At 33.5% G+C, this 18871-nt stretch overlaps 1 protein-coding gene across 1 annotated transcript in view; it reads left to right on the top strand.

Moving 5' to 3' along the window:
- ST8SIA4 (ST8 alpha-N-acetyl-neuraminide alpha-2,8-sialyltransferase 4) overlaps positions 1 to 18871 on the top strand; it is a 90549-nt gene that overhangs the window by 28271 nt on the left and 43407 nt on the right. The window contains exon 4 of the mRNA XM_028516950.2: positions 12522 to 12815. Within this exon, the coding sequence (XP_028372751.1) occupies positions 12522 to 12815 (294 nt within the window). The remainder of the gene's footprint in view (positions 1 to 12521; positions 12816 to 18871) is intronic.

The raw sequence follows: 18871 nt of genomic DNA, 5'->3' as shown, positions 1-18871 counted from the left end.
CTTTGGGTAGCATGGACATTTTAATGGTGTTAATTCTTTTTATCCATTTACATGGTATGTGCTTCCACTTATTTTTGCCTTCTTCTATTTCTTTTTTCAGTGTCTTATAATTTTCTAAATACAGATCTTTTACATCCTTGCTTAGGTTTATTCCTAGGTACTTCATTCTTTTTGTGAATGGGATCATTTCCTTAATTTCCCTTTCTGTTAGTTCATCATTGACATATAAAAATGCAACTGACTTCCAGGGATTAATTTTGTATCATGCTACTTTGCTGAATTCATTGATCAGTTCTGGTAGCTCCTTTGTGGAATCTTTGCGGTTCTCTATGTATAGTATCATGTCATCTCTAAATAAAGACAGTTTTACTTCTCCCTTTCCGATTTGGATGCCTTTTATTTCTTTTTCTTGTCTCATTGCTATGGCTAGACTCCAGTACTATGTGACAAAGAGGTGAAAGTAAACATCCCTGTCTTGTTCCCAATCCTAAGAACACTTGTTTGCTGGAGGGGGGAGGGATATAAGGGGATTAAATAGTAATGTAAAAAAATAAAATAAAGATTCAATTAAAAAAAGAAAGGATAAGTAAATCATCATACATCTGGATGATTAGTTATACAACAAAAAGAAAAGAGAACTCTAAGGCAAAGGGGTCAGCAACCCCAAAGACAAATGCTTTCTGTGGTCTTTGGATAAGACAGTTTGTGACCATTCTGTTACTACATTCATAATAAGCAACTGTATGAAAATAGCAAAGTATTTGGGGCTTAAATGATAAAAGATATTTACACCAATTTAAGGATTTACGTGGTTTTCTGTAGTGCAAGAAAAACCCTTAGAGTTTGTTTGTTTGTTTGTTTGTTTGTTTTTGTTGAGGTTTTGTTGCTGTAACTATAAGCAGAAAAGGAACATACTTAATGATGCAGAAGCTAGAGCATATTTTCAGTTGGAAGGACGATGGTAATAAATAAATCAAAGATAAGAAAGAGCATTTAATAAGAAAGATAGTAGAGGAAACAAAATATGATAAAATCCAAGTCATAAGACAAATTAAAATGATAAAGCTTAGATGGTATGATTAATATTAATGCCAAGTATTATAGAAATCATCCTTCCCTGATATGGGCCTTAGTAAATGGCCAATTGAACAAACAGTCCTTCTATAGATTTTAAAATATGGCTTCAGTTTTGTGTTTAAAAAATTTGATATATTTTATCAATATCATCTGTAAGTGGACACAGGCCCAAAATAAGTACTCCAAAGCCAATCACAAATGTTTCAGCATCTGTTGTTCCAAGTGATTGATAAGCTAGCTTTGATCTTGTAGTTTATTCATTAACTCCTCCATTCTTTTATTCACCTATTTATCGGGAAATGGAGATACAGAAACTGAGAGCTGTCTCTAAATTGAGACGATCACAGTCTAGTGAAGGAGATAAAGTAATGAACTTATAATGGACAGACTACTTTATCAGAGGTACTCAGAAAAGTAGGCACTGGTAATGATGCAGAGAGGAGATATAAGTGGATGGTGGAGGATAATTTTCTGAGAGAGACAGCACTTGAAATGAGTCATAAAAGCTGAGGAGGCAAGTGTAGAAAGAGGAGAAAACAGAGTGAGACCTAGTTCAAACTGGATCTGTGATGCATAGAGGGGTCTGGATATGGAACAAGTGACTTTCCCAGGCCCAGGAGTGGTTTCAGCATGCTGGAATGGGAGGTTGTGTGGGTCAGTGGAAGTGGACTAGTCTGGAGAGGGAGGCTGAGAGGCAGGTGATACAGGGTCAGGTCCATTATTCCTTGCTAAAGAGGAACTTTCTTCTGGAAATCATTTCACAATATGTAAACATCTATCATATCATCATGTCGTACACCTTAAACAATGTTATCTTGTCAATAATATTTCACTAAAGCTGGAAAAACTATTTTAAAAATCAAAGAAATATTTAAAAAGCTAACTTTATAGCAATGAGCATTTTTTTCTGATATGATCTGTGGATCATCTGTGAGAATTTCTTCCTTTTATCATGCACTTATTGTGTGTTAAAACTATGTCAAAATATTCCAGAGATAGCTAAGTGTGCAGGAGACTCATGTCCTTTTCTCTCATGGGAACTAATGGCTTATTCCAGTGAGATAAACCTTTAGAAAAGGTAGATTTGATTTCAACTTTCACTCAACTTTTAGCTTTTCCATTTTATATATATATATGTGTGTGTGTGTGTGTGTGTGTGTATATACACATATTTAATATATATGCATATGGTTTTAAGTGATTTATTTGCTTCTCTAAACCCCAATGTCTTCACATTTAATATGAAGAAAATAATAGCTATATTTTAATTTTGTTGGTGTCAAAATAAAATAATACATGTGAAAGGGTCTAGTAGAAACCCAAGTATAAAATAGTAATTGAAGAAATGTAAATTTCTCTTCCTCTGATGGCATAGGATTGATATTCATGGTGAGAAAAATTGTATCTTAGACCTAGGTACACAGAAAATGTAAATATTTTCAGTTAAGTGGCCATAGTTGCTACACAGTATGTATTGTCCCATGAAACACTTGAGAGGTCAGGAACTTGGATCCCCTGCTGGCATTGCCACTAAATATAGCTGTAAGATTTTGAACAATAATGTAAACCACTTTGGGTTTTGGTCTCCTGATATGCCAAGTGTACAGTTGACCTGGATGGACTCCTGAATTCCTTTCTGTATCCAAAACTCCATGACTCTATTTTCACATGATTCAGTAGCTACTTTGGAATAGGTCCTGTCAACTTGGATTGTTGTTTGAATTTTTTCCCTCTGGTTGCTGTTTTATAAATAAGTTTCCTCCTCATCAGTCAATTTGTAAAAATAACATTTTCCTCTTAAATCCTCTGATCTGGCTCTTCCCCTTGGCCCTTGGCCTTTTCTTCTGATGTTTGCAAGCAAATGACAGGACTTAAAATCAGAAGAGTATGACTTCTTAGCCAAAGGGGGGGATTTGTACAGATTATGGAAAATGTGATGAGGTCAGAGGTTTGGAAAGTCATGGTTTGTATGAAATACATAAAGAAGAACCACTAAAATCAAGAATTGTCAAAGGGCAGAGAAGTTATTTGACACCAACATCATTTAGTATAGTTTTGGAAAAGAGACTCTGACATTTACTGGGAGATAAGACCTCGCACTTCCCCTATATACTAGCTGGCAACCACTGAAATACTTGGAACCACAGAAAGCAATCCTTTCAGTATATTGTTTGACTTACACCATTACTGGAAACTTTTGTTTAGAACAATAGCAGTCAGTATGGTATCAAATGTTAACTGTGATTTTCTTTGAGAGGGAAATTTGCAAGTGCTTTATGTCTGAAAATTTGCTTAAACCTCCGTTTATGGTGCTGATGTTAGTGTGTATTAGTGTATGTATGTGTGAATGTGTGTGTATGTGTCTTCAAGCAGTGAGCAGAAATAATGTTTTTAAATTGGGAATAAAAATAACTAAAAGTTATGTTAAAATCTGGAGTGTAGGTGAGTAAGGAGATATACTGGAAGTTAGGAGAGTTGGGATCATATTTCAACTCTAACACGGCCCGGATGACATTGGATATTAAATATGTTTTCTAATGAACATAAAATTTCAACCTATAGATTTTGCAGCCCGTAATTTAGATTATTCTCTCACTACTGTCAAATGTTGTTTGTATGGTGTGTATGTGCATGTGTGTGTGTGAGAGAGAGACAATGTATATTTTAGATAATCAAAATCCTTTGAATCTACAGTATTGTACAATAAATTTCGGATTCATAGTGCTCAAAATTGAGTTTAACTCCCAGCTCTGAAGATTTGTAAACTGAAGCTTTTTCCCCTTCATTTGTAAAATATGATTACTGATACTCAATTGTATGACTGTTCTTTTAGGTCTGAATAACTAAGGTATGTGTAGTATCAGGCATAAGGAAGGCAGTGACTGTTAGCTTTTATATGGTTAGTGAATTATACAAATGATTGAACTGAACAATAGTCTTGAGTCAAAAGCATGGTGATCCTATAAAAATTGGGAGTGATTTTTCTGCTGTGATTCATATGTTCAAAATTAGAATTCCAAAATTATTTTTCGAGTTCTACTTTGATTTTTTGCATTAAATGTATGGCTCCCAGATATGATTATTAAAAAAAACTAAAAATATTTACTTGAAATTTAAAAATGACAGTGGTAGTTTCATGAATCTGTTGTCACATTATTCAGCAAGTGTTTTTTTCTTCAGCAAACAATTCTCAAGCAGTCACTAGATGCCAAGTTCTGAAAGACCTTAAGAAACATTAAGGATACCCATGGTCTATTAGACAGAGTATCAGTTCTATACTTCTTGAAGTTTTCAGTCTGATGGAGGAGACAGGCAGGTAAAGAGAGTAAGAGAAATTACAAAACAGTACAATAGCTTGTACTGTTGCAGCAATAATATAGCTCACAACAAAGTATCAATGCCAGAGAGACTGAAGAAATTAATTACAAAATGAATGAATCTAACTTTCAAGGCAGTTCTTTTTGGGACAGGATAAATAATTTTTTTTGAAAAATGTCATATTTTTATGGATATTCTTGCCCTTACTATTTGTGTACGTCATCTTATCAAGGTGTTGTGCAGATGTGCTTTTCGTGCTTGTTAGCCTCGGTGACTGAGATCATTCATAATAATCCTGCCCAGTTTCTTGACAGGCTCTGTCCTTCACTTTAATTTTTCAAATTCTCCAAGCACGATCTTCTATGTAATTCAAGAAAACTATTAATATTTGGGAAGCTTAATTTTGTGCCTTCTATATTCAAGATACTTGTGATCTATTCTAAGTTATCCAAATTATTCTTTAATTTCTGTCTTGGGCAATTATGATGTACAATAGACTTTTAAGTATATCTCAGTATTTTATGTGATCTTCAGCAAAAAGCAGAACACTATCTGGATTCAACCAGAACTGGGATTTTTGTTTTTACAGATCACAAACTGAAACTGTTACACTTTAAAGAAATAAAAGGGGAGGGACCCTAACAATTGGAAGAATGCTAAGCACTGTAGCATTTTTTCCCCGTCCTTATCTACCAACTTCTATAATGAGTAAATTTTGACTCTTGAGAGTTTTAAAAATCAGGATTTTCAAAAATATCAGCCTTTAGAACTTCTCTAGTTTCCTAATTTGTTTTGAATGATGATGGTTTTACTTACAGAAGACACTAGTCATTTAAAATAGACACATCAGTGAGATAGATTGTATTTCTTGTTTAAGTTTAAAAATTTCCAACCTGATAGGATGATTTTTAAAATAGTCTATTTTATTTAGCACAGCATCTGAAAGTTGAACATTATAACAACTGTGCTTAAAATGCAGTTTTCAGCCCTGGCTGGTGTAGCTCAGTGGATTGAGCACGGACTGGGAACCAAAGTGTCCCAGGTTCGATTCCCAGCCAGGGTACATTCCTGGGTTGCAGGCCATAACCCCCAGCAACCACACATTGATGTTTCTCTCCCTTTCTCTCTCTCTCTCTCTCTCTCTCTCTCTCTCTCTCTCTCTCTTTCTCCCTCCCTTCCCTCTCTAAAAATAAAATAAACAAAATCTTTTAAAAAAAAACACCTCTAAGCCTTTCTTTAAAAAAAATGCAGTTTTCAGCCTAAAACACATTTGTTTTCATTAGCTCACTTCCCAAAACACACACTATATCCACTTTCTAATGCAACATCCTTAACATGTTTAACAGAACTAACAGCTCAAAATAAATGTTGAAGTGAGTGTACAGGGAATCAGAAGATTTAGTGCTGAGCCCCAAACTGACAGCCTGGGCACTCAGTCATGGTGGTAGGTTACCATGTTGTAGTAGTTATTGTTGTTGGCATTTATCATCATTGACCCAGGAGAGGCTGCTCCTTTAAATACAGGGAAGTACATAAACAAAATTACCCACTCATAAGAGTTGTGTTAACCTCTGGTTTGAGGGTCTGCATGTCTTCAGGACCTGGCTTGGAGCATCAGCAGAGCTCCAAGAAGCCTGAGAGATCGAACACCATTCTCAACAGTTCTCATTGCAAACACACAGCGTACACAGAGGAACTCTCACTGTCCTATGGTTAGCACTTCTAGTTTCATTACAGACATCAACTCTCTGCAAGCAACTAACTATGACAGAATTTCATGAAAAGTAGAATAAAGATATAAGCAAATATTTTAGACTGAAATTGAAACAATTCGTTCTGCCAAAGATGGCATTGCAGTAGATATTAACCTTTGAGTTTTAACAAACTTATAACTTTTTATTAGATTAAAAGCCAGGATGTCTTTGAGAGGAAGGTCATGCCAGGCAAATGCATCGTCATAAGTAAAGGGACACAGAAAAGTATATGCAGAAGTCTGATTCTGGAAAGCAAGGGCAGGGACCAGTTACGAGTCCCTAGACTGGTACCACTGAAGATTTTTGGTTAGGTTAGCAACATGATCAAATGTGCATTTTAATACAATGATACCATTATTGAAAAAGAGAATTATAACATTGGCATCCTTGTGTTAAAGAACTGGTTAGAGCAGTGATTTTCAACCTTTTTCATCTCAAGACATATATAAAGTAATTACTAAAATTGTACAGCACACCAACAAATACATATTTTGCCAATCTGACAAAAAATAGGTATAATTTGGATTCATTCACACCAAATAGTTTGTTGAGTTGGCTGTTGTCATTTTTTCATTTGACAGTCTCAGGGAAAAGAGATCAGTGCCCCTGACTAAACAGGCAGGTATTGCGTGTTTTAAAAATTCTGTGGCATACCAGTTGGAAATCACTGAGTTAGAGAAGAGCATTGTTTATAAAGATGCATAGCAATTACATGCAAGAATATTATGTGCAAGAAAATCTGTATTTTCTATTATAATCCACTTTATTCTTTATAATTTGTTAAAAATTGCTGATCAATGACCCCATATTTAATTAATGATCCACCAAGGGTCTAACTAATAGTTTGAAAAGTAATTAAGAGGAAATTATTGTAATGATAGTTCAAAGAAACATGGAGGTGCCTGGGCTGAGAAAATATTAATAGAAATAGAGAATATATTCTGGATAAATGTTCTGAGAGGAATTTTCAAGGCTTTATAATAAATCTGATATGGAAGATAAAAGAATTATAGAGATTAAGACCTTTTAAGCAAGTCAAAAATGTGATATTTTACTAAAAGAGAGCATAGACTAATATGTTTCTCAGTATTTTGATCTGTCTTCTAGAATGAGTTTGATTTTTTCATTCTGAAATTTCCCTAGAATAATATGACGCCTTTCTTCCTAAGCTTGCCAGTAATGTAAACAAATCTGGATTTGTGAAAAATTTCCTCTTCTGTTTAGTCAGTTATTTTCGTGATATGTGTCATTAGTATTTATATCTGTGAAGGGTAGGATTTTTTTGTTATTTTACCAGCAAGCATAAAATGTAATGTATGTATATTTGTATTCATTCACCATACAGAAAATTCAAAGCTTCAACATATTTCATCTCTATTTCTAACACTTTGCTCACGACATAATGGTATGTACCACATATAGATCAACTGTTAATCTGATGCTTCATATTTCAAAAAGTCACATCAATTAGATAATTAATCTTCTTGTCAGCATTTTGAAACATGTTTCCCTCATGAGACCTGAGGTATAAATATTATTTTCATATTTACTATTCATAAAATGCCTTTGTTTAATAACTTCTCAGGATTTGGGGAGAGATATGTTTGAGTTGCCTTATACAATACGTTTAAATCCTGGGAGTCTGAGACTATGACCTAAGAGTAAATGTAAACTATTATTTCTCCTACAGGAAGTCAGGGTGAAGGATGAACATATAGATTTTTCCTCTGACTCTGAAAGAAATCGCAGGTGTCCATGATTTCATTTAAAAATTCTGTGATGGAGTCATTCTAAAGTAGCTGTGCTTTTCTTCTATATTCACAATGTCCTTGGACATGTTTATTAACCACTTTGATCTTAGTTCTTTATCTTTTAATTGGAGATAATACTACTCTTTACCTCAAAGTACTACAAGAAAGTATTGGTTTCAGGACTATTTGGGGCCAACTACCCACACCTCAGGAAAGTCAGAGAGGCTGATAAATTAATTGCATGTGTCAGCTTCCCCTAGCAATTTTGAGAGGATGACCCCTAACCTAAAACACTTAGGTATCAGAGATTATTTGTTCTCTTGACTCTTCAAGCTCAAAAGCAAGACAAAGCAGATAGAAATCATAAGCTTCCTCTGGGGGCAGAAAAGAGAAGAGGCAGGCTCCCTTTTCATGGTGGTTGGCAAATGTGGTCCCACTGGTAACAGTGGTTTGGGCTAAGGCATTTCAGTGATCATGCAGGGAAACACACAGTGGGACTGGGCAAAAGAGAAAAGGAATGCCAATCATGCATTTGGAACTTGTCTGAACATTAACTGACAGTGGGAAGGCCTAGACTTTAGTCTACGATGCACTCAGTATAGTTTTCCTCACACTTACTTTATGTTTTATGAGTAAAGAAACAATTGATAACCCCCTGTATCACAGCACAAACCGTTTAACCTCAGTATCGTGGATGACTACTCCTGTCACAAGCACGAATGTGCAGATATACCTTGGGATGAATAAAGACATGGCTAAATGAATGACCATTACTTTATTGGTATTACTAATATGAGATTACATTTTGGTCAGATTATATAATAGTAAAAAAATTGTGATCAAATAGTAAGGTAGCTGGAGAAAGAATCTAAGAATGTGATGTGGTGTTTTCAAAAGGAACTCTCAAGAACTGTTGAGCTATTGAAAGAGGGACCTCGTAGTTGCTTAGACTGTTGAACTATAACTTAAGAGAAATGGCTCAGGATATTGACAAATCAAAAATTTATGTCTTCCTAGGGAATTCTGTGATCTTGAAATGTTATACATGAAATAAATTACATGAATTAACATTCAAATGAATTTTAAAAAATTATGTGGCCTTGAAATAAATAGAAGTACCTTGAGTTCTGCATCAAAGGGCTGTTGAAAGGCAATCACATCTAGTATGAGATCACAGGAAATTTCAGAGGCCTAGAGAACAAGAGGACCCAGCTGCATTTCTTCAGGTTTTTCAGCAATGATGGAAAACAAACACAAATAAATTGAAAATTGGGCAGCTTAGAATAAACAGGGAGTTCATTCAATGTACCAAATTATGTATATATGTCAAAACTAGTTGGACAGTGAAAAAATTCATTTGGCTAAAGAAATAGAGCTTTAAAATATTCTTATGCACTCAGTAGTTTTGACTCACAAAATTCATCATTTAAAAATTATCTACTCTTCAAATTGATGAGATTAATAATAAATTCTAAAATGATATGTTACTTCATAAATGCTTGCTACACATTCTGGATACTTTTAAATATTATAATCCCTAAGATTTAAAGAAAGGAAGATTAAGAACATTTGATTGGAAATCTATTCATGATCTTGCTCAGTCAGCAGCATTGCTACTAGTATCGCTATGAGGTTCACAAGTTGACTGAATTGCTGGAGTACAGCACAGCTGGTTCGTTATTCTGGTTTGTTATTTTGGCTTACTTAATGTGTGCCCTGATTATGTGGCACACAGCTAATTATATGACTAAATATCTGACTCAGCCACAGAGTAGTTAATTTACTGGCCACATATGGACATGATGTTAATCTTTCTTGCCAATGAAAACTTAGATACAGTTGCTCCAAGGAAAATCAACCAGCTGGACTCTTGGAGCCAGAACACGTTATATTTTACTATGTGTCCTTTTGTCATGCTATTTTCAGTATCGCTATTTCTATCCCTCACAAAGCCTGGTTAGGCTACACATAGGTCATAACAACTTTATAATAAAGCTCATGTGGATTAATTACTCTTTGATCTCCCGTTTCCCTACACCAAAGTCACTTAGAATTTTTTGATTGCATCAGATAAATTGGTTTATCTCCTAGATCAACCTTATTTCCAGAAGTGTTCTTCTGTTAGTTTCTGTTTGCTTCCATGGTAGGAAGTCCTGCTTTTCAGTACCCAACTTTATTGATGGATGTCTTTTTAGCTCTGAAATGACTTGTGGCCAGACAATTGTGTTTCAGAAACATGCTCAGTCAGTCCTAAAGGATTGGTGTTAGTGAACTTAGGGGTGGAATAGCTTTTAAGTATGTGACAAGAAAAAGTAATGAAAAACATAAAGTATCTACATGACATTTTTTCCTGAAAAGATAATTTAGTATAATGCTATTTTTGTTCCCTTACAGTGGGCTGACTCAGGTTATTTTTATAAATATAGAGAAAATGAAGTATAGATATTGTTCTTTCCACAGCGCAAATCTTCTGAAAAGAATTGCTGAGGATTTCTTATAGCAGAAAGGTATACCTAACACCACCTCTCCTGACAGGAACATGTTAAATGCAATATTAACAAGTGTTGTCAATTTTTTACCTAAGGAAATAGAATGTCTGCGATAAAGATATTCCGAATGCATTTTCCCCACAGTATCCAAAGTCATCTTATAATCTGCTTGCTTAGAATTTTAGACTATCTTTAAAGCTGGTGTGGAGTGCATTTTCACACTTCAAAAATCATTATATCCTCATGAGTTCCACTGTTAGATGTTCACTTTAACTTCTGTTCACATGTAGCTGTTCTTTTCCAGGGAAATTCCATTCATAATATTCTGACTGTGATGGGTGGGAATGAATAATACCTAATGTCAAATAGTGCATGAATCACAAATGAAGACAAAAATACAAACTCATGTAGTATAGTGGGCTAATTAAGTATGTATAACTTGAAAATATTATTTCTTTTTTTAAATCTTTTTTAAAGATTTTATTTATTTTTTTTTAGAGAGGGAAGGGAGGGAGATAGAGAGAGAAACATCAATGTGCGTTTGCTAGGGGTCATGGCCTACAACCTAGGCATGTACCCTGACTGGGAATTGGACCTGCAACACTTTGGTTCATAGCCTGCACTCAATCCACTGAGCTACACCAGCCAGGGCTGAAAATATTATTTCTAAATAATATGATGTGTTAATTTTTACTTGTTTTCTCTTAGTAGCTCATCCTGGATAATATAGGCTTTGCTTAATTGTGTAAGATGAAAAATATTTGTTGTGATAGCTAAATGTTTTCAGAGATCTAAGAAGTAATAACATGTATTCATTAAAAGAGCTAAGGAAGGGTATGCAAGCCAGTGTTTTTAACAGCAGAGCACACAGTTTACTTTTTAATTAAATTTATCTTGTTTGAGAATTTAATAAATATAGCAAAAGAAATGTGAGAAACTTTCACAATGCAGTCAAATCTGTAAAATGCAGAGAGAGGAAATCAGTTTATTTTCCCCCTCCCCTAAAAGGCTGGTATAAGGAAAGACAAAGCAAAGAAGAAATTTTGTGTGCATATGTGTGCATGTGTGTGTTTCATGGTGTAGATTTGAATAGACACAAATGATTTTTTTCCAAATTAGCAAAATCTTGTTTGCTAAAAATCTAATTCTTCAATACTCAACTAATGAAAATTTACCTTTTTAAGCAAATTAAAATATTTTAAATTAAAAGACTATTTTTTAAGTATCCAAAGATTTAGGTGACAAAATTAAAAAAGCATCACAAATTGGATGAAGAAAAATTCAAGGTGTTTTCTGAAGCTTTCTTTCAATACAAGCATGAAATCAGCTTTCAAGAACAGAATGAGGCCCAGGAGTCTTCGACACCCTAGAGCTTCAGTTGTAAAAACAGGGCAACCAGTTCTGCCCCTCCTCCGCAGGGGGCATGTGCCTGTTAGCATGAAAAAACGATCATTTTGAGGATGTCCTAAAAGGAACAGAAAATTATTTGATCCGATACTATGACTTTTGTATCTCAACATTCTCACATCTCAAAATGGCATATTGAACATGAGAGTTCCTTTTTCTAACTTTGATTTCCCATGTAGGCCTCTAGGAGGCAGTTATAAATATGTGTGTGCAAAATGCTATACGGAATTATAGTTTCTCTTTAACCTCAGGGTGCAGAAAAGCCATCATCACTTACTTACACTTACAAAGTTGTGAAATAAATTTGACACATGATGCAGAGTGGAATATCAGGTCTCATGTGTTGTACTTATAAAGTGGTTTGGATTCCCTACTGCATGGCAACAGATGAAGTTACCATCACAAATCCACCTATTAGGAATTCATATTGTGTGGTTTTATGAAGATAAAAGCAAAGAGAATTCTCAGACGACAGGTCGAATTAGTATAAATGACAATTTAAGTCCTACATCAGGAGCATGCACCTTTATTGAAGACAATGTTCCTTATGTGTGGTGATTTATTGAAAATGTAATTTTACTGGATTATCTTTTTTCCCCCCACCTGGTTTAAGAAAGTAAAAAAAAAAACTATGCTCATTTTCATCCTTCTTTCCATACACACCATTTCAGAATGGATGTTTCATATTTAGTTTTCATTTGCCCGTTATTTTTTTTTCTCTTCAGGTGTAATCTAGCCCCTGTGGTGGAGTTTGCTGCAGATGTGGGAACTAAATCAGATTTTATTACCATGAATCCATCAGTGGTACAAAGAGCATTTGGAGGCTTTCGGAATGAGAGTGACAGAGAAAAATTTGTGCATAGACTCTCCATGCTGAACGACAGTGTCCTTTGGATCCCTGCTTTCATGGTCAAAGGAGGAGAGAAGCACGTGGAGTGGGTTAATGCACTAATCCTTAAGAATAAGCTGAAAGTTCGAACTGCCTATCCGTCATTGAGACTTATTCATGCTGTCAGAGGGTAAGTGTCTGGAAAGGACCAGTCTGTCCTTGGCACAATGGAACACATAACTACACATTTTCTCTAGACAGGGAGAAGCCTCATAAAATCTCCCAGCAGATATATTTTTCTATTAGTTTAGAGTGGCTACTCTATTCACCAACTTGAATTTTGTTTATGCGCTATGACATTTTAGCTCATTCTTTTTCTTATAAAAGCAAATATTTGAACTTGGCACTAATGTATATCTGCTCATGAAGAAACTACTGTTTTATATATTTTTCCGTGTTAAAGAATAATAACAATTCATAGTGAATTTGATGAATTTGGGTAAGGAAACAACAGAAGTGCTAAATGGCTAGTGGGCAATATTGCTCAAACATAAATGTTAAATGTATTTAAGGGGCAATTAAGTCCCATCTATAGTTAAGAACCCTACTGGAGATACAGAAAGCTGGCTGAGATAATATTGCTTAATGCTTCCCCCCAAAAGTTACAGATGCTATTTTTATGAATTAAGTCAACACTTCCCTTTCTTAACTTAAACATAGAAGAAAAACCTAAGAAATGGACTCTTGTTTAAAAGTGGCAAATGACCAAAAGGCCAAATTTAGTTGTGTGTGTGTGTGTGTGTGTGTGTGTGTGCGTGAAATACATAACACAATGATAAGCAATAATGTGCATTTACTGAATATCTACTGAGTGTCATATGCTGTAGATGCAGAGGACAAAAAAGAACAGATCACTGCTTTAAATGAATGTATAGGCTGTATGGTGGAAACAGAGGCATACACAACCAGCCAAGACATAAACAAATGATAAGGGTGTATGTTGTCAAGAGTGTAGAATTTGTCCCTAAGGTTAACAAGGAAGTCTTTAAAGTCGAACATTTGAATCAGACTTTAAAAATAGAATAACAATTGTCGGGGGAAAGAGAAAACCGAACAAAGAAAACCTATTGCATCATTGGAGCAAGCCAAGGCAGGAAATGATTATACAGTAAGCTTGTGGAATATTGTGGAGCATTGTTATACAAAGTTGGAAAAATTACTAGTGATTTGGTTGGGAAGAGAATCAATTTTATCCTGCATTAAGCACAGTTAGCTGTGTGAATTTAGGAGGTAAATCTTGTAACTTCAGACTCTGCATTAGCAAGGAGAGGTGCTAAAGATCAGTTAGACTTTTTAAACTAATTTACTCATAAGATGATAAAAACATAGGGTACAATCAGTACATGGGGAAAGGAAGGGCAAGTTCAGGGAAGCAACTGAATATTGTGACAAGAAAATGAATTCCAAGCCCAGAGTTAAAAATAGTTTGCTTTATATGCTGTAATTGTAACTGGGCTAGTGTTTTTGTTATTTTGTTATTGAGATGCTATCCTCAAAGATTGACCATTTCTTTGTTATGCCTCCAGATAGTTTCTTGGATTGTGTTATTCTGTGCACAGTTAAATTGTATTCTTATAATTAGGTCATTTTATTCAACATTCATTCCCTTGATGTTTGACACAAAGTTTCAGTGAAGTTAGATAAAAAATAAGTGCATTCCGAGGATAAATATTTTTTGGTTACAAAGATTCCTGTTAATTACATTTGAAAAAAAAAGTGTTCTTTTTTTAAAAATAATGTGTTCTTAACTATAATGCCTTGTGCTAAGAATACATCCGATTTTATGAGATGTCAATATTGAATATCATTTAATTCAGAGAAATACTTAAAGATATCACTCTGTCCTCTTTTACGCTTGCACACACCTTGCCAGATACATACACTCCAGTGATAGCTTATTAAGATTAAAAAACAAATGTTTGGAAGTTAGTACTTCCTAAGTATAGAAAACTAATTGGAAAATTCATCACTCTGAATTAGCACTTTTTAATAGACTGTTTTTAGAGCAGTTTTAGGTTCACAGCAAAATGGCAAGGAAGGTACAGAGATTTTCTGTACAGCCTGTGCCCCCAACACTTGCATAGCTTCCCCCATTATCACCTTCTGCCAAGGAGTTACACATTTGTTACAACTGATGAATTCACATTGATACATTATCATCACTCAAAGTCCGTAGGCTACACTACTGTTCCCTTCTCGTTTGCACATTCTGTGGGCTTTGACAGATGTATAATGCATGCAGTCATCATTACAGTATCCCACACAGTAGTTTAACTGCCCTAAAAACCCACTCTATTCAGCCCGCTCATTCCTCCCTCCCCATCAACACATGGCAAGCACTGTATTTTTACTGTTTCCATAGTGTAGCTTTTTAAAAAATGTCTTATAGTTGGAATCATGTGGTATATAGCCTTTTTAGACTGGCTCCTTTTACTTAAAAAAATGCTTTAAAAATCCCTCCATGTCTTAGTGCTCAAAAATATTCCATTGTCTAGATGTACCAATTTATTTATTCATTCATCTGTTGATTACAAATTTGGCAATTATGAATAAAGCATCTGTAAACATGTGAGTGTAGGTTGTTGGGTAGACAATTTTCAAGTCATTAAGGCAAATGCCAAGGAATATGATTGCTGGATCTTATAATGAGAGAATATGTTTAGTTTTGTAAGAAATTTCCAGACTATCTTCCAAAGTGACTATACTGTACTGTGTTCCCACCAGTAATGAATTAAATTCCTGTAGCTCCACATCCTTACCAGCATTTTGTATTTCCAGTGTTTTGGATTTTGGTATATTTTAATTTATGTTTCTCTGATGACCTATGGTGTGTAGCATCATTTATGTGCTTTTGGTCATCTGTATCTTTTCTTTAGTGAGATGTTAAGGTCTTTGGCCTATTTTTTAGTCAGATGGTCAGTTTTCTTATTGTTGAGTTTTAAGAGTTTTGTATTTTTTTGGATAACTATTGTTTATCAGATATATCTTTTACAAATATTTTTCCCAGTCTATGGCTTGTCTTCTCATTCTCTTGACATTTTTTTGTAAAACATAAGTTTATTATTTTTAAGGAAGTACCAATTATCAATTATTTCTTTCATAGATCATGCCTTTGGTGTTATAACTGAAAAGTCATTGCCAAACCCAAAATTATCTAGATTTTCTTCTATGTTATCTTCTAAGAGTTTTATAATTTTGCATTTTGCATCTGTGGTCTATTTTGAGTTAGTTTTTATGAAGGGTGTGAGATCTGTGTGTAGAATCATATTTTTTGTATGTGGATGTCTGATAGTTCTAGCACCATTTGTTGAAAAAACTCTTTACTCCACTGTATTTATTACCTTTGCTTCTTTATCAAACATCGGTGGACTGTATTTATACGGGTGTTTTTCTATGCTTTTTATCTGTTCTGCTGATCTATTTGTCTATTTTTCTACCAACACCTGATGATCGTGATTATGTAGCTTTATAGCAATCCTTGAAGTTGGGTAGTGTCCACTGAATTTTTCTTATCCATTGGTATTGCATTGATTATTAACGGTCACTTGCCTTTCCATATAATCTTTAAAATTATAATTTTTTCCCTTAGATTCTGGTTTATATTTTCAGTTTACTACCAATAGCAAAACATAAAATAAGAGACATTATTTAAATATGGCATTTTCAATTAATTAGAATGCTGATAGAATTATGTATTGTTAACAACAATGAATTTATATGGGCTTTTTACAGATGTATTAAAGATAGAAAGTACACAACTTTTAATAATCAGTTCATCAGTACTCCACTTTTATATTGTATGTACTTTTCTTCCATAATCATTATAAATATGAACTACTTCACAAACTCCTAAGCATATCATTTCAAAGAGCAACAGGACCAAACTTATGACCACTGGTGATGTTAATGATATGCTTTCTTTTTATTCCTGTGCTTTAGGTGTTTTTGACAAGACTTATCTTGAATTCTCCAGAAAGACCTTATCTTGCTATTTTACTGGCAATGTATCTATCTGCATATTTCCCCTGAAATGTCAAGTGATTGAGTTCTAAACTTGGTCCAGAATATAAAAAGTAGCTGTGTAGATGCCTTTCCTCTTTCAAATATTTTGGAAATTTGTACACATGGTGTATGTGAAAGGTAATTTCACTTACGGAATTAATAGAACTAATATAGTGATGCACGTAACATAGAATTTTGATACAATGTTTGCACTTTACACAGATACTAACATGCTGAAAAATAAGGAAGTGCTGAGATAAGATTCATATGACAACAAAACAAGAGCAAAGTTCCCAAATATCTGTTCTTTACGTATCTGTTTTACATCTCTCTGAAACCCTGTGATTAAACTAAGCAAAATAGTTGAGTTTCATATCCTCTGTTAATCACTAGTGTTTGTTGTTTTGCATGAAAGCTTTAGAGCACTTAATACATGCATTTTAGGGTGTACAAAATCATAATGTTAAAATGTAAAGGCCTTGTCAAGCACTGCAGTTACAAGGAAAGTTTGAGCAATTTGGAAAGCAGAACACTCTTGAACAGAACAAGAATCATTTAGGTGGTTTTCATTTTGTTAAGCTTCACTATTTAAACATTTTACTCTGAAAATTATGATGGTTTATTAATTTTAAACATTTATTTGTATGTTTTTTAAAATTTATAAAAATATATTTAATAATCTCAACACTCAAAGAGATTCTTATGTTTTAATATATGGTCATTCTTCCCAAGCCATATTAAGTAAAACAGGAGGAAAAAATATAGCTAGATTCTAATTTTAAAACATCTTACAAGTAAGGAAAGGGTAATTTCAAAGGAAAAATAACAATTACAAATTTAATTACAAATTTAAATGTATTCAACTGGTTTGAAATTGCAAGCTTTTCATTGGTATTCTTCAGAACCCCTACACATTTACTTATTATTATTATTTTATTTTATTATATCTCTTGTGAAGAATAGAACTATTTTCATGTGACTTAAGAGTCAAGAGGGAATTTTGAAAATGTAAAATGACTTGTAGAAACTTAAAAGTATTACTACAATATATACAAGTCAAGGGTTTTTTCTTTATACATTTATAATAATATCAACATACAATCTAAAACTTCCTAAAAGCACCCAATTACATAATTTAATATAATATTTTAAATTATTATATAGAACATTCAAACTATTTTTATAACATATCAAGCATTAGGAAAAAATCTTATTTTTATGATTAATATAATTTGATTCATAATCAAATTGAGCGCTGTTTTTTGAGTGGGATAGCTATACTTAATTGTCTATCTTTTAACATGGTAGCAAAAAAAAAAAACAACAGCTAGACTTTAAAAAGTAGATAGAAAGTTTAGAGTTTACAGTAGGTTTACAGTAGATTTACAGTAAAGTTTACAGTAGATTCCACTACTGCAATTGACAAATTCTTAAGAATTCTCCCAGGAGACAGGTAAAATGAGAATATTTTAAAATTTTGTTTTATATAACTAAGCTTATATAAATTCCTAGTTTTAGATTAGAATCATGTGTATGCCTGTACATTTTTTTGATATTTGTACTTTAGGGAATTTCCTCTTATAGTTCTCATCTCCATTCCTCTGTTTCTTATTATAGTGCTCTTATCTCTAATCAGATATTTATTTTTAAGAGCTTAATTAACTTAATTTAAACTTTTGATTTGTTTACAATCAGTCCTGGAAATATATTCAAATTTATATGTGAATCCTTTGCTCCTTGGCAATTATTATGAACTATTATTAAAATATTTATTCCAAAAATAAAATAAGTCAAGTATTTTATGATATATGCAATCCATTATTTTTATTATTTTAACTCTACTGTAACAAAAATAATCTATTTGTTTTATTTGACCACTGCATTCTAATTATTAACTTGCCTTAATATCAATATTTACATAACTCACTCTACTGTCACTAAATTAAGAAGCTTATACTTATTATCAGGATAAACACTGGTTTGAAAATTTACTGATGACTTTTGAGACTGATAATAGTAAATATATTTAGTGATGGCAATTTTATAGCAATACTAAAGTTATATAACAGTTTTATAAACTAACATCTTTTTTTAAAGATTTTATTTATTTATTTTTAGAGAGGGAAGGGAGGGAGAAAGAGAGAGAGAAACATCAATGTGCAGTTGCTAGGGGTCACAGCCTGC

This window comes from Phyllostomus discolor, chromosome 3, assembly GCF_004126475.2.
Source record: "Phyllostomus discolor isolate MPI-MPIP mPhyDis1 chromosome 3, mPhyDis1.pri.v3, whole genome shotgun sequence".
Taxonomy (NCBI): Eukaryota; Metazoa; Chordata; class Mammalia; order Chiroptera; family Phyllostomidae; genus Phyllostomus; species Phyllostomus discolor.
This window is presented reverse-complemented; position numbering and strand designations above follow the sequence as displayed.